The sequence below is a fragment of the Canis lupus genome, chromosome 22 (assembly GCF_048164855.1).
Source record: "Canis lupus baileyi chromosome 22, mCanLup2.hap1, whole genome shotgun sequence".
Classification (NCBI taxonomy): Eukaryota; Metazoa; Chordata; class Mammalia; order Carnivora; family Canidae; genus Canis; species Canis lupus.
In genome coordinates this window covers 17,640,910-17,656,026 of record NC_132859.1, presented here as the reverse complement: position 1 = coordinate 17,656,026, position 15,117 = coordinate 17,640,910, and the positions used below count along the sequence as shown (strand labels likewise).

The window sequence follows — 15,117 nt, the reverse complement described above, 5'->3', positions numbered from 1 at the left end:
TGAAGCCTACTTTAAAATATAAATTAATCAAATTAAAAAAAAAAAAAAGACTAGCTGCTGAACCTGTGTTTATATCAGAAAAGGGTTTACCACTGAACATAGACCACCTATAAACACCTGCCATTCAACAAAACATTTGTATGTACATATTCACATAAACTCTCAGACTATTCTTGCATAAGAGTATGGTTATCTCTAAGTCATTAGCATAAATGAGATGCAAGTAAGTAGTAAGGACCACATTATAATAAGAAAGGATCATTTTAAAACCTTGATACTTACTGATACATTAGCACTGTCACTGCTTGCAATCTCAGCTGCCTTCTCGATTATCTGTTAAAAAAAAAACTTTTTAAATTAAATTTTGGTGCTTGTATTTGTAAAATTTTAATTGTAAATGATTACAATTGTACTTAGACTACAAGAAATAACATGAGGTCTGGCATGCTTTATAATGTAAACATGAACTCTAAATGCAAAATGGTCTCCAGTGGGGATTCCCAATCTTCAAAGTCTTGACAATTGAGAGTCAATGGTATTATAAGGGACCGTGACTCCTAGGGTGTATAGGGTGCATCAGCATTGTCCGTAGATTAAAAAAATGCAAAGACTTGAATATGTATGTGAAAGAATTTTTTTGGTATGTGAAAGAATTTTAAATACAGGTAAATATTTTCTGATTAAGAAAATGCAAAGGCATGTAAGAGTTACTAAATGATTAGGTTTTTGTCTTTTGTAATTGTTTTTTTACTGAATTAACAAAAGTAGAGTATCAAAGACAGCCTAAAAATATCTCTTGAATTCATTAATTTCAAGAAGGGCTCTGATTCTTGAAAATATGGGAAAATCAGTGTTAAAGAATCTGAAGATTTATATCCATTTACTGGCTTCTATAATCCTAAATGAATAATTTGACCATATCCTCATATGTAAAGTGTAGTGATAACTTTTATCCTATTTCATACGGTTGTTATGACAAAATGAGATTATAGTTATTAAAATTAATCAATAACCATAAAATTGACTTGAAAAGCAAAATGTATACAAGTGCTCACAACAAAAATAATTATATTAAATAAAAAGAATATGGGAACTTTCACCTTTTTTATATGTATTATTTGATTTTTTAAAATAATCACATGTAAATTATACAATTTCAAAAACCCCAATAAGTACAAATATATTTATACATATTTAAAGACAAAACCCTCTAACTCAAGTTTATGTTCAAAGACAGACTCTAAGAAATTACAAAGGCAAAAGGAAAGTTTAGTGACTTAGGCAATGCTGAAATAAGACATTTTAAAGAAGCTGGATTTCCCTTGAAATATTAGACGAAAACTCTTGTATTTGCATAGGATATTCTATTTATAAAACTGCTTCAAAAAGCACCCCATTTGATCCAAAAGAAACTATAACTGATTGTTGAATACATACTATAAATGAACACAAAAACAGTCATAGCTTGGAGTATAAAGTGTATCATAAGCAGCTATGCCTTCTGGTTAAATTGCTATTCTAAGGAATAAAGCCATAGCATGAATGCAATGGATGAGTCAAAATGTACCTTATATTCTACTCAATGTACAATAAGGTATATGGTTCTTGGCATATTTGGGATTTGTACTACTAACCATAAATTTAATTTGGCTATATATTACTGATCAGAAAGTCATTTCAGAAGAATTTGAAGTGAAAAGTTATTTTTTATGTGGATAAAACTCAATTAAAATAAGAGTAAAGAAGAAACATTAGGGAACATAAATTTAATTTATACACTATTTTAAAAATCTATACTATACAGGTCTGAAAGTGCTGAATTTTAAAATACAATTAAGCTTAAAAGTGGATTAATTTGAATATTAATTAGTATAATATCAATTTTTAAAGGAAGATTATTCTCACATAGATTAAAGAAATAAAATAGACTTGTTATTGAGAATTTGTTCCAAGATTTTCTCATAAAAATCGGCATCAATCATATCTGAAACAAAGATGCCAAGCCTGAAGATAGAACATATGACAGCCTAGCTCCCAGAATGTAAATGAGCATAGCCCCAATTTCAACCCTCCCCCATAACCTTCTGATACTCAAGATAAGAAGTTTGTAAGGAAATGTGTTTAAAAATGTAAGTCCTTGCTATAGATTCTACATAAATAACAGTACCTTAAGAAATCTTATTAATAGTAACATTCAACATAAATCATCTGTTCTTTGAATATCACAGCAGTGACTACGTCATTAATCCCTGAACATGCTGGGCAAGCTTGAATGTACATTTGACATGCTCAGACTTACATATGAATGCATTTATAGCCATTTTAAATTGAAAAGAACCTCAGAGGGACACCTGGGTGGCTCAGCAATTTAGTGCCCGCCTTCAGCCCAGGGTGTGATCCTGGAGTACCAGGATCAATTCCCACATTTGGCTCCTTGTATGGAGCCTGCTTATCCCTCTGCCTATCTCTTTGCCTCTCTCTGTGTCTCTCATGAATAAATAAAATATTTAAAAAAAAAAAGAACCTCAGAGAACAAGTATGATTTCCTCATTTTATAAATGAGAAACCTGATCTCCAGAGATATGATATGATATGATGTCTCACCTGGTCAGTGATAAAGCCAAGACTAAAAAGAGTTAGTTGGCTCCATGCTGAATCAAGTTGCCAATGTATGTGACATTTGAAAGAGAAACAAACATGTAAAGATTAAACTATAAACATGCAGAGCCAAGAATGATTCGATGATTTTCATGCATAGTGGCCCTTTAAATAATTGGCTTACCTTATCAAAGGGAGGATAATAATAAGGTTGTTTTTTATTCTCTGGGAATTTGATATGCAAAGCTGTTGCATTTTCAGTATATGGATTTGTTTGAACAGTTCCCATTGGATTCAACATTTCTTCAAGTTCATCTAAAATGTGCAAATAATTTTATTAAAAAATATTTTTGAAACTAAACTAAAATAAAACCTTAATAGAAAAAATTTTAAAAGTATGTCACCTAAGGGGCACCAGGGTGGCTCAGTATGTTAAGGCTTTGGATCAGGTCAAGATCCCAGGGTCCTGGAATAGAGCCCTATATAGGGCTTCTTGCTCAGCAGGGAGTTTGCTTCTCACTCTGCCCCTCCTTGCTGCTTGTGTGTGCCTATGTGTGTGTATGTGTAGTGCGGGTACACGCTTGCTTGCTCTCTCTCTCTCTCATACTACTCCCTGTCTCCCTCAAATAAATAAATTAAAAAAAAAAAAGAAAAAAAAGGATGTCACCTAAGGGATTTGGCAGACAATTGTTATCAGTAAGCCTCTTATTTACTGTTAATACTTGACACAAGAGTTGAATGTGAGTTTACATACACCTCTAAAATAAGAAAGTTTGCAAAAATTAATACCTACCCCAACTCCTTCTTCAAATTTGATAATTATTCTCAATCATGAAATTAAAAAAAAACTTAATTGGAATTGCTCTCCATCAAAATCAGGTGACCCACAGAATTTTTATTACTTCACAACATATATGAATTTATTACTTTCGATGGTCATCACAGCACCCAAACAGATATCTTGAGAGTCATCAGTGATATTTTTTGGACAAATCTAATGTTGTTTATCTTCTTCAATTATCCCATAACTGTTGATATAGTTAAAGAGCTCTCTGGTCGTTTCTGGAACACTCCATTCAAGTGGTACTCCTTTAACTAAATAAACTGCTTATTTCTTTAAGGCATTCCTTCCTCTGCTCCCCCACCTAAACATGGTCTATTCACAGAATTGTGCATGAGAATTTTAGATTTCAACGTTCTCATAAAACTTTTTCACTTCACAGATAAATTAACTGTTAAAGAGACTGTAAACTCAAGAGAACAGAATTTGCAGTGCAGCCTAAAGACTCTCCTCGCCAAACTATTATCTCTTTCCATATACTGATTTTTAGTACATTTGTTCTCTCCTAAGGAAATAAAAGATAAAAATCCATTGTGTCCAGGCCTAATGTCCAGATATTATGCATACTCAAATTACTTACCAATGCTAAAAAAAAAAAAAAAAAAGTCTTTTTTAAAAAATGATTTTATTTATTGATTTGAGAAACAGGGAGGAGAAGCAGACTCCCTGCTGAGCAGAGAGCCCTACACTGGAGGGGCTCTATCTCCCAGGACCTGGAGATCATGACCTGAGCTGAAGGCAGATACCTAACCATCTGAGCCACCCAGGCCATCTGGTAGAAAATCTTTACAAAAGTATTTGCAAATTTCAGTTCCATAATCCATTCTTTGCTCCAGTTCTTTAATACTCCCTAATTTCACAGATTCTATTGTCACCTAGAAGGAAGAAATTCTCATTTATACACCCTAAAGCAGATATCTCGGCAAAATTAAATTCTATACTATGATATCTGGTAGCATTATACTCCTTTATCCTATCATATGCCATCTATCTAAAGTAAAATTTAACATTTTAGAATTCTTATCAGCCCCAAACACAGAGAGGTAACCTTGCTTAAAAGTGATTACAAAATGTATTCTAATATATTATAAATAGAGAGTACAAATTGGTAAAACCTCAACTGGAGGGAAATTTGTGATTATCAAAATTACAAGTGTATTTCTTTTTTTTATTTTAAAATTCCAAGCTTTTAATTTTTTTAAGTTTTTAATTCCAGTTAGTTAACATAGTGTTATATCAGTTTGAGGTGTACAATAACAAATGTATTTATTCCTTTTTTTTTTTTTTTTACAAATGTATTTATTCTTTAACTCAATAAACCCACCTCTAGGAATTTATGTTAGACATATACCTGCATATAAGTAAGGTTATTATTCATTGTAACACTGCTTAAATTATTAAAAGATAAGACCACATTAAGAACAGCAGCAGCACTCAATATAGATACATAAGGTTAAAAGGGCAAAATGCATTTTTGCTATTGTGTTTAAAAATAGGAAGAAAAATAGAAATCTACATTTGTATTTCCTAGTGTATACATGAAGAAATCTGGAAAGATACAAAAGCAACCAGTAATATAATTACATACCACTTAATGAGGACTCTACAATAGATTATTTGTAGTTCCTTTGTTTCAGCTTCACTCCTACTGGGATAAAGTGCCAATTCTACAGCTGATACATACAGAGCAAATGTGTTCTTTTATTATTTTTGACATTACATCTTGTTAGAGATGAAGTCAGGCTCATGGTATGCCAAGTTAATACTGCCCCAAATTGTCAATTTTGCTAAAAATACCAGTCAAGTTGCTTGGTGATTCTGGAGAACATGTGTGAGTCTAAATTAAGATTTTCAAAAAAGTGTAACTGCTGAAATGCATGCAGCTATAAAGCTCATAATTTCTTTAAGAATGTATATATAAATGTACACTACTCTCCTATATTGGGAAAAACATGATTGGTAAAAACTACTGCAGGTATATGGAAGAAAGGTAGAAAATGAAGTATACATACATAAAATATTAGAACATGAGTTTTAAATATGTTTGTGAAGAATTATCCAAAACCAATTTCTCAGATGTCAACTACTAATAAATGAATATTTTTCAAGTGTTTGTCACAAAATAAATTTAAATGCAAGAAGTTCACAATTTTATTAACTATATTTACAAACTATGAAGGCAGGAAAAAAAAGAAAACCACTATTATATACAAAGTTTACACTAAAAATTTCCAACATCTGGGAAAACTAGTATGAAATAATGGAAAGAATCAAGCAGTCTTTTGTACATATCTTAGTTTTGAACCAATTACGTAAGACTGACTAACTTATCTCTAAGGTTCACTTTACTCATACGTAAAAGGGAAATAAAACTATCTACCTTGTTTGGGTGCTTTGAATAATATTACAGAAATATATCATATAGAAGGTGCTCCTCTTAGCTCAAATTTCAGGTTAAATCCAATGAAACATTTACTATGTTTTTACTAATTCTTCCATATTAGTGAATGTTCCTTCTACTAGTGTAGACATTTAGTACAACTAGGAGTAACAAAGGTTGTTATAAACAAGACATTATTCTCTTAGGAGAATTCTCGAAAATCTATAAAATTCTCTTAGAATTTCTCCAAAATCTATAAAAAATTAAAACATTTAAAGCAAGAACACATTCATCAAGATAACAAATATACTCAGACACAAATCACTTTTTAAATATATTAAAATAATCTGCGGGAAACCATTTTAAAATAAGTAATAAAGATACAAAATGATGGTTTCTTTACTAAACAAATAGTGAGTCATAAAGAAACATTACTAGTCCACATACCAATAGTTACTCTTTAAGGATTAGGATATAAGTCTTACCAGGAAATGAAGACCAGCTGTGCAATATTATGTCTCCAGATCTCAACTGTCCTTTAAAGTCAAAAACCATCGTATTTACCCATGCCACAGGATAATGCTGTTGAAAAAGATACCACTGCATAAATATGCTGAAAAAGAACTTTACCATGTAAACATGTACATACCCCTTTGTTTCAAAATTTAAATCTAGAAATTTCTAGAGTTCAGATGACTTCCAAAAGATCACCCAAAATAAAACAAGATGTACATGGAAAAATGTTCAAAATCTTTACAATGGTTCAAGAAAACTTTGAAAGCCAATTCGTGATGAAATAGTGTATCCAAAAAAACATTATTTATTGCTTAATACCACAAATGATGAAAAATTTTTAATGATTCAAGAAAATATGTGTGATATAACATCAGGCTGTCTCTTTTAAGAGCTTAAAGCCTTAGTTAACTTTAATGTAGGAGAAGGCAATGTCTGTAGGTATTGTAGAATTTATTTCTATTTCTTAGAAGGAAGCATAGATACTTAGACCAATTTACATAGACACCTTGACCAAATAACTTGGTCATGGTGTATCAAAAAACCCTATAAAATAGTTGAATGCAAAAAGAAAAGAAAAGTCAAATGCTTTGCATAAAATTATAGTGTAAGAAAAAACACTAAGAAAATACCTCTTCTGTGACTTTTACATCCTAAACTTTATTTTTTAAAAACTGTATGATAATAAGCAGAGGAAAAGCTTTCTTAATTCTTACATTAATGAATAAAGAATACATATTCATGTACATAAATAGAGTAACCAGCTTTTAAAATATATATATGTAATTCATGTCCCCATCCCTCCAAACCAATTTTTCACAAACTTAAAAGAAAATGAAAAAATTTGACTAAAAATATAAAATGAAAGATGAGAATATGAGAACAGATACACCATCCTTTTCCCACAATTTTGAAATCTAAGAAATTAAAACTAAAAGTTTGTTCATAATTCATCTGACAGCAAAACATGGCTGGAAATGCCATAAAGTTAACTGATATTCTGCATTTGTCTCATTTAGTGTGAATATTCATATATTTCACCACTAGATACTGATGTGTTTGATTACAGATTTGTACCCCAGGTCCCACAGGTGTGAAGTATGTTGTATGATCTTCTAAAATTCACAAAATTCTGAATGTCCAAGCATCTGTGGCACATAGAATTTCAGTTAAGGGACTATGAACATATAATTTTTTTAATCTTTTCATTCTTTTTTTATTTCTATCTTCTAAAAAGTATTTTATTTACACTGGAACATGTACAGACATTTGCTAAAACAAGTTTGCCAAAAGAGAAATAAATGAACAAGACATAAAATGGAGATTTATTGTCTTTAAAATCACTTCACAGAGACAAAGTTTTATGCTATTATTGAACTTATGTTACTCAGTTATTTCAAAGAGTTTTTAAATTATTCCATTGTAGCGTATAATTACCACTTTCCCAGATTTCCGGATGGTCTGATATTTACAGGGATTAATATTTTTAGTTGACTTTTTTGTTTTCACTTTATCCAAAACTGCATAAACAGCAAAACATAATCGAGCCATTCGTGGCAGGTCACAAGTATTTATATCAAATTCCAGTGGTTCATTCCAAATGTGATCATTTTTCCCTGATATCTCTGAGCTTACGATGGTTTTACAGAGGAGTTCAGTACCATGAAAAAGGCCGGCCCTGACATGAACCTGTAACGAGGGAGACAAAAACAAATACAGATTTATGAATACTGCACCACCAAAACACTTCTATTTTGAAAAACTAACATATACTGGGAGAAGAAGCACACCAACTCTAGGAAAAATTTTTGTTTACAGAATCATCAGGCTGTAAGTAATCAGTATATAATTCACCAAACTGTTATTTTAACCTATTTTTCACTTAGTAAGTAAACCAGCTAAAAAATGCAATAGGGGGCAGCCCGGGTGGCTCAGCGATTTAGGGCTGCCTTTAGCCCAGGTCCTGATCCTGGAGACCTGGGATCAAGTCCCACGTCAGGCTCCCTGCATGGAGCCTGCTTCTCCCTCTGCCTGTGTCTTTGCCTCTCTCTGTCTCTCATGAATAAATAAATAAGTTTTTTTTTTAAAAATGCAATAGGTCTCAATGGTGTAAGTAGCTCAAGACCTTAAGTACAAAAACTACTATCGCATACTCACCTTCACTGACTGCATTTATTTAGGGTCTTGTCTTACTCTTCTGTATAACTGGAAAGGAAGTGATGGATAAAATGTCTCTAAAATCTCTTTGTACTTCTGAATGATGTATGAACTGGTCATTATAAGAGCCACCTAAAGATATTCTATCCATATTTATAATTATCTTACACATCACAGGTTTTTATTTCTTCCTAAAGACACAGGTTCAGAGTGATGCAAGACATATATGAAATGTCCCAGAAAATTTTACTCAGTCATTATATAGTTTTTAAAATGACACAACCCAATTATTTCTAAATTTAAAAATGTGTAGTACAGAACTAGAATAACCCTAAAGTCTATACGGAATCACAAAAGACTCCAAATAGCCAAAGCAACCTTGAGAAAGAATGAAACTGGAGGCACCACAATCTCAGATTTCAAGATATACTACAAAGCTGTAGTAATCAAAACAGTATGGTACTGTCTTAAAAACAAAGACATCCATCAATGGAACAGAATAGTCAATCCAGAGATAAACTCACACTTACCTAGTCAATTAATCTAAAAAAAAAAAAAAGAGGCAAGAATATATACCAATGGGGAAAAAAAGACAAGCTCTTCAATAAGTGATGCTGGAGAAAAGAATGAAACTGAACCACATTCTTATGCCATAAACAAAAATAAATCAAAATGGATTAAAGACCTAAATGTGAGACCTGAAACCATAAAATTCAAATTACTCCCAAATAGGCAGTAACTTCTTTAACACTGGCCTTAGCAACATTTTCCTAGAAATGTTTCCTCCAGCAAGGGAAACAAAGCAAAAATAAACTACTGGGACTACATCAAACTAAAAAGATTTTTCACAATAAAGGAAACCACCAACCTAACAAAAAGGCAGTCTTCTGAATAGGAAAAGATACCCGCAAATGATGGATCTAATAAGGAGTTAATATCCAAGATCAACTCAATACCCCCCCAAACCCAAACAATCCAATTTAAAAGTGGGGAGAGAATCTGAAAGTTTTTCCAAAGAAGACATTCAGATGGTCAACAAACATATGAAAAGATGCTCAACATCACTAATCATCAGGAAAATGCAAATCAAAGCCACCATGAAACTTTACCTCACACTTGTTAGAATGGCTAGAATCAAAACAACAAGAAATACAACGTGCTGATGAGGATGTGGAAAAAAGGGAATCCTTGTGCACTGTTGGTGGGAATATAAACTGGTGCAGCCACTGGAGAAAACAGTATGAAGATTCCTTGAAAAATGTTTTTAAAAATTAAAATACTATATGATCCAATAGTTCCACTACTGAGCTATTTACCCAAAGAATATCAAGGAAACCAGTTTGAAAAGATGTATACATCTCTATATTTATTTTAGCATTATTTATAACAGCCAGATATCTGAGCAACCCAAGTGTCTGTCCATTGATGAATGGATTAAGAAGATGTGTTATACATATATAATGGAATATTACTCAGCCATAGCAAAGGATAAGATCTTGTCATTTGCAACATTAGAGGATATTATGCTAAGTGAAATAAGTCAGAGAGAAAGACAAATTCCACATGATTTCACTTATATGTGAAATCTAAAAACAAAAGAACAAATGAACAAAGCAGGAAAAAAAAAACCCATACATACAGATAACAAATGATGGTTGCTAAGGGGGGTAGGGGGAAGGTGAAATGGGTGAAGGTACAGGCTTCAGTTATAGAATGAATAAGTCACCAAGATGAAAGATGCAGCATAGGGAATATAACCAATGGTACTGTAACAGTGTTGTATGGTGACAAATCATAGGTATACTTGTAGTGGGCACAGCATAATGCATAGAGTTGCCCAATTACTATGCTGTACACCGGAAACACTGTGTATGAACCATACATCAATAAATTAATTAGTAAGTTAAAAAGTGAGTGTGGAAGTAGAACTAAACACAATATTAAAAACAGACTGACAGTGAAATACTTTGTGGTCAAATATTTTTATATTGATTTACTCAAATGTGGTATTAGTATACTAGTAAATAGTAAATTGAGTATTACTGTTTACTAAATAAATGAATGTGAATATTTAGGTTTGTCTTTAAAATAAGCTTATCAATAAAATTTGACTTATTAGAAGAGACATTATCTTCATTTTGAAAAGGAAGGTAATATCCAAGAATATCCATTCTATCTAAAGATACAGGAACATATTTAAATAGAAATATAAAATTTTAAGTAAAACTCAATTTTTTTAATTATTAAAATATTTGTATTAGAGTTATTTGAGTTTAAAAGCTATTAAAATTATGTTATACTGACTTAAATAAAACTACAGGTTAGTAGACTACACACTTCATAATGTTTTTTTAAGACTTTATTTATTTAGAGAGAGTATGAGCAGAGGGGAGGGGCAGAGGGGAAGAGATGCAGGCTCCCCACTGAGCAGGGAGCCCAACATGGGACTCATACCCAGGACCTTGGGATCACAACTTGAGCTGAGGGCAGATGTTTAACTGACTAAGGCACCCAGGTGCCGCTATATTTCATAATGTGGAAAATAATAATTCACTTTAATAAACAGTATTCATTTATCTAACTCTTGCAAAATAAACACAGATTAGGGTGTCTGGGTGGCTCAGTCAGTTAAGTGTCTGATTCTTGATTTCGGCTCAGTTTATTGTCTTGGGTTGTGAGATCAGTCCCATAATGAGGCTCTGTACTCAGTGTGGGGTCGGCCTGAGATTCTCTCTCCCTCTGCCCTCCCCCTGTTTACATGCACTCTCTTTCTCTCAAAATAAATAAAATCTTTTTAAAAATAAAAATAAATACAGATTAAAGGGTTAGATTTGTTAAATCATTAAAAAGCTAATTAAAAGGAAAAATTATTAAAAAGCTATCAGAATAACTACTGAAGGTAAATGATGGGTTCATGGAAGTTGATTACACCATTCTTTCTACTTTCATGTATGTTTGAATTTTTCCTTTAAAAAAATTTTTAAGCAGGATGCCTGGGTGGCTCCGTGGTTGAGCGTCTGCCTTTGGCTCAGGACATGATCCAGAGTTTTGGGATCGAGTCCCGCATCGGGCTCCTGCATGGAGCCTGCTTCTCCTCCCTCTGCCTGTGTCTCTGCCTCTCTCTGCGACTCTCATGAATAAATAAAATCTTTTTTAAAAAAATTTTTTTAAGCTAAAAGAGAAAATTATTTATTCCAAATACAGATGGATTATTATTATATAGTAAAGATTAAAGTAATAGGGATTATAGAGAATTACTAAAAGCACTTGCAGTAAATTCTCAGGCCACCAAAATTTTTATCTGAACACACATTTGATTTCCTTCAACTTCACAGAAAAGGGATCATTCTTTCTACTTAAAATCTCTAGTTCTATATTGCTCCAATTTCCCAAGTACTTAGACCTTGTTCCTTTGCTTCTCTAAGTTGGAAAAAACTCCTCCCCAGCAAGCTATAAAACCTATGCATTTCTCTTCTATGTCAAACTCAACCAAAAATCTTCTTTAGAATCTAACCAATCATAATGAGAATGGAGCCATGTCAGCATCTACTTAGACATTTATGTTTCTTACTTTCAATCTATCATCAAGCCTATACTGTATACAGGAGGAAAAGGACTTATGATGTGATCTATTTTATTTTTTTTTAATTTTTATTTATTTATGATAGTCACAGCGAGAGAGAGAGAGAGAGAGAAGCAGAGACACAGGCAGAGGGAGAAGCAGGCTCCATGCACCGGGAGCCCGACGTGGGATTCGATCCCAGGTCTCCAGGATCGCGCCCTGGGCCAAAGGCAGGCGCTAAACCGCTGTGCCACCCAGGGATCCCTGATGTGATCTATTTTAAAACTTTTTATATATTAATTTGTTTTTTGTTAAGTTGTTTCTATGCCCAATGTGGGGCTTGAACTCACAACCTTGAGATCAAGAGTCGCATAGTCTACCAGCTGAGCCAGCCAGACTTCCCTACACTGTACTCTTAAATGAAAGAGAAGATAAAATAATACAATATAAACTCACTAAGAGCATCTTCACATAGTGATGGTGCAAAGAAATGAATACAGTTATGGTAGGATAGCAAGATTACTGGTGATTTATCATTCTCTTAAGTGATTGTGGATTTTATTTTATGTTAACTATAAAATATTTTTAAATTATCATTCTACAAAGTACCACACAAAATAGCTGATGATCTAAACTTAGATCCTATACACAAGTATAACACCAAATGCTCAAAATCAATCCAAAACTCATTATATTTAATGCAAATATGAATGAAATCATCTTTTTGTATTATTCTTTAAAAAACTACCATCCAGGGCACCTGAGTGGCTCAATCAGTTGAGTGTCCCACTCTTGATTTCAGTTCAGGTCATGATCTCAGGGTTGTGGGATCCAGCCCTGCATCGGGCTCCACACTCAGTGTGGAGTTGGCTTGAAATTCTCTCTCTCCTTCTGCCCCTCCACCCCACTTGCATGCGCACATGTGCACACATGTTCTTGCTCTCTCTCTCTCTCCAAAATAAATAAATAAAATCTTTATGAAAAACCATTCAAGGTTACCTGTTTTTAAAGTGTCAAAAATTTAAATAAATTAATTAATACAGTGTCAAGACTGAGTAGCCATAGCTCTAAGCAACTTTTAAGTCCATGTCTCTACACTACTTTAAATGCTATTTCCCTGTGTTCCCCAAAATTAAGTGAAAAGTCTGGGGATTCATTCTTACTCTGTAAGGAATATGATAACAATAATTATAAAGAAGGATTTATACAATAGCACTTTAAGGAAATCTTTGTATTTTCCTTTATGCTATATACTCAAAGTATCTAAACTGCAACGCAATACTAGTATTTTTAAAAGCCAAGACAAAATAGGAATAACAATTATTTTATAAAGAAAACTGTAATTGCCTATAAGAACCATTAATTATTTTCTCCTAAGCAATTTAGAAATGGCCCCATCATGAAATACTCAATAAATGGCATTTAATGTTAGTAAAATTATATGGGAAGCAGGAAGAAGCACAAAAGCCAGATTCTGAACTTTTCTTTTCCTCCCTAATATACCTCAGGAAGATTGCGCACCACTTAATGAACACATCGTGGATGGTAATTTTAGTTTATCAGGAGGTTAGGAAAGGTTCTGCCACTATCACACCAGTCATTATCATAAAAGGGTTCAACAGGCAGGAAGGAAAGGTGTGCCTACTGCCTGGGCAAAACAAACTCCCCTAGCATGCCTTAAGAACCAAAAACACCGTGGCACAGCTAGAGGCACAGCTAGAGGCACAATGGCCTCTTGGGTTGGAGAGGTGAGCAGCAAAGTCAGGGCCAGGAACAGAACTTAAACCACTGAAACTAAACAGGAATAGAATTTAAACCACTGAAAGATTACTTTGTTTTCAGGGAAAAGAAAAGCTTGGTTATAAGGTAAGGTGTGAAAAGAGGCAAGAAGAGCAGAGGGGTGGTGGTGGCTGTTGCTGTAATTCAAGGAGAGATGGTAAAGGTGTGAATTATGAAATGGTCAGGAAGACAAAGAGGAAGAAAGGAAAAGTAATGAATTTCAATGAGACAGGATCAACAGCATGTGATCAATTGATTAGATATGGTAGGTAAAGGAGAGGGGTAACTCCAGCTGCTTTTTTTTTTTTTAACCAAATATAAGAGGAAAATTAGTTAAAGGAGTGAAAGAATGAGTTGGGGAACACTAAATAAAACTGGCTTTAGAATTGTGTACTAGGGCAGCCTGGGTGGCTCAGCAGTTCAGCGCCACCTTCAGCCAAGGGGCATGATCCTGGAGAACCGGGATCAAGTCTCACGTCCGGCTCCCTGCATGGAGCCTGCTTCTCCTTCTGCCTCTGTCTCTGCCTCTGTCTCTGCCTCTGCCTCTGTCTCTCTCTCTCTCTCTCTCTCTCCGCCTCTCATGAATAAATAAATAATCTTTTTTAAAAAAATGTGTACTAAAGTACGTAAAAACAGGAGTCTAGAACTGAAGAGCTATCTGGGCTACAGACAAAGGCCTGAGAATCATAAGCAAAGGAGGTACAATTTTTTCAATTTTCTTGCAAAGAGAATATCAATTATTGCTTTCTAAGATGTGAAGAATTCAAATGAGAGGAAAAACACTTAAGAGTTGTTGCTGAAGCAGGGCCCACATGCCTGAAGCAAACAATCCATCTGACCTCTGAGTTACTTGACCTAAAACCTCTATAGTGCTTCCTCTCCCCTCCTCAGCCACACAAACCCAAACACATCCAGAATTGGACTTTGCCACACCCTAACATCTCCAAATCACTAACTGCTACATCTCACTCTCTACCACCTCCCCTACCAACTCACTCTGGACACTCTACAGGAAAATCTCCTTGCCCTCTTTAAGGCCTCCATTTCAATGACCAACACTTCCCCCTTCCCAACCTCAGCTTTCCTCTATCACCTTTGTCTGCCTTTGCCTTCACCAAAACTTTCTGCCAAGGTGTGTCTCTCCTTCTGTCACATTCATCTGAAGTCCATACCCTGGATAAACCTAATTACCTGCCTCTCCTCCATACCACATATTTTGGGGCCAACCAGGACCATAACTAACCAGTTTCAAATGTAAAATTATTCTTCTGTTCCTGCAAGAACATT

General features: G+C 33.8%; 2 protein-coding genes across 6 annotated transcripts in view; one reads left to right on the top strand and one right to left on the bottom strand.

The window, feature by feature from the left end:
- The window catches only part of PIK3CB (phosphatidylinositol-4,5-bisphosphate 3-kinase catalytic subunit beta), a 203,873-nt gene that overhangs the window by 67,513 nt on the left and 121,243 nt on the right, over nucleotides 1–15,117 (bottom strand). For all 3 annotated transcript variants that reach the window (XM_072792544.1, XM_072792546.1, XM_072792547.1), the window contains 4 exons: nucleotides 7,770–8,021; nucleotides 6,305–6,401; nucleotides 2,783–2,913; nucleotides 283–333 (listed from right to left, as the gene is read on the bottom strand). In XM_072792544.1, the coding sequence (XP_072648645.1) occupies nucleotides 283–333; nucleotides 2,783–2,913; nucleotides 6,305–6,401; nucleotides 7,770–8,021 (531 nt within the window). The remainder of the gene's footprint in view (nucleotides 1–282; nucleotides 334–2,782; nucleotides 2,914–6,304; nucleotides 6,402–7,769; nucleotides 8,022–15,117) is intronic.
- The window catches only part of FAIM (Fas apoptotic inhibitory molecule), a 118,944-nt gene that overhangs the window by 95,771 nt on the left and 8,056 nt on the right, over nucleotides 1–15,117 (top strand). The gene's annotated exons all lie outside the window — the stretch shown is intronic.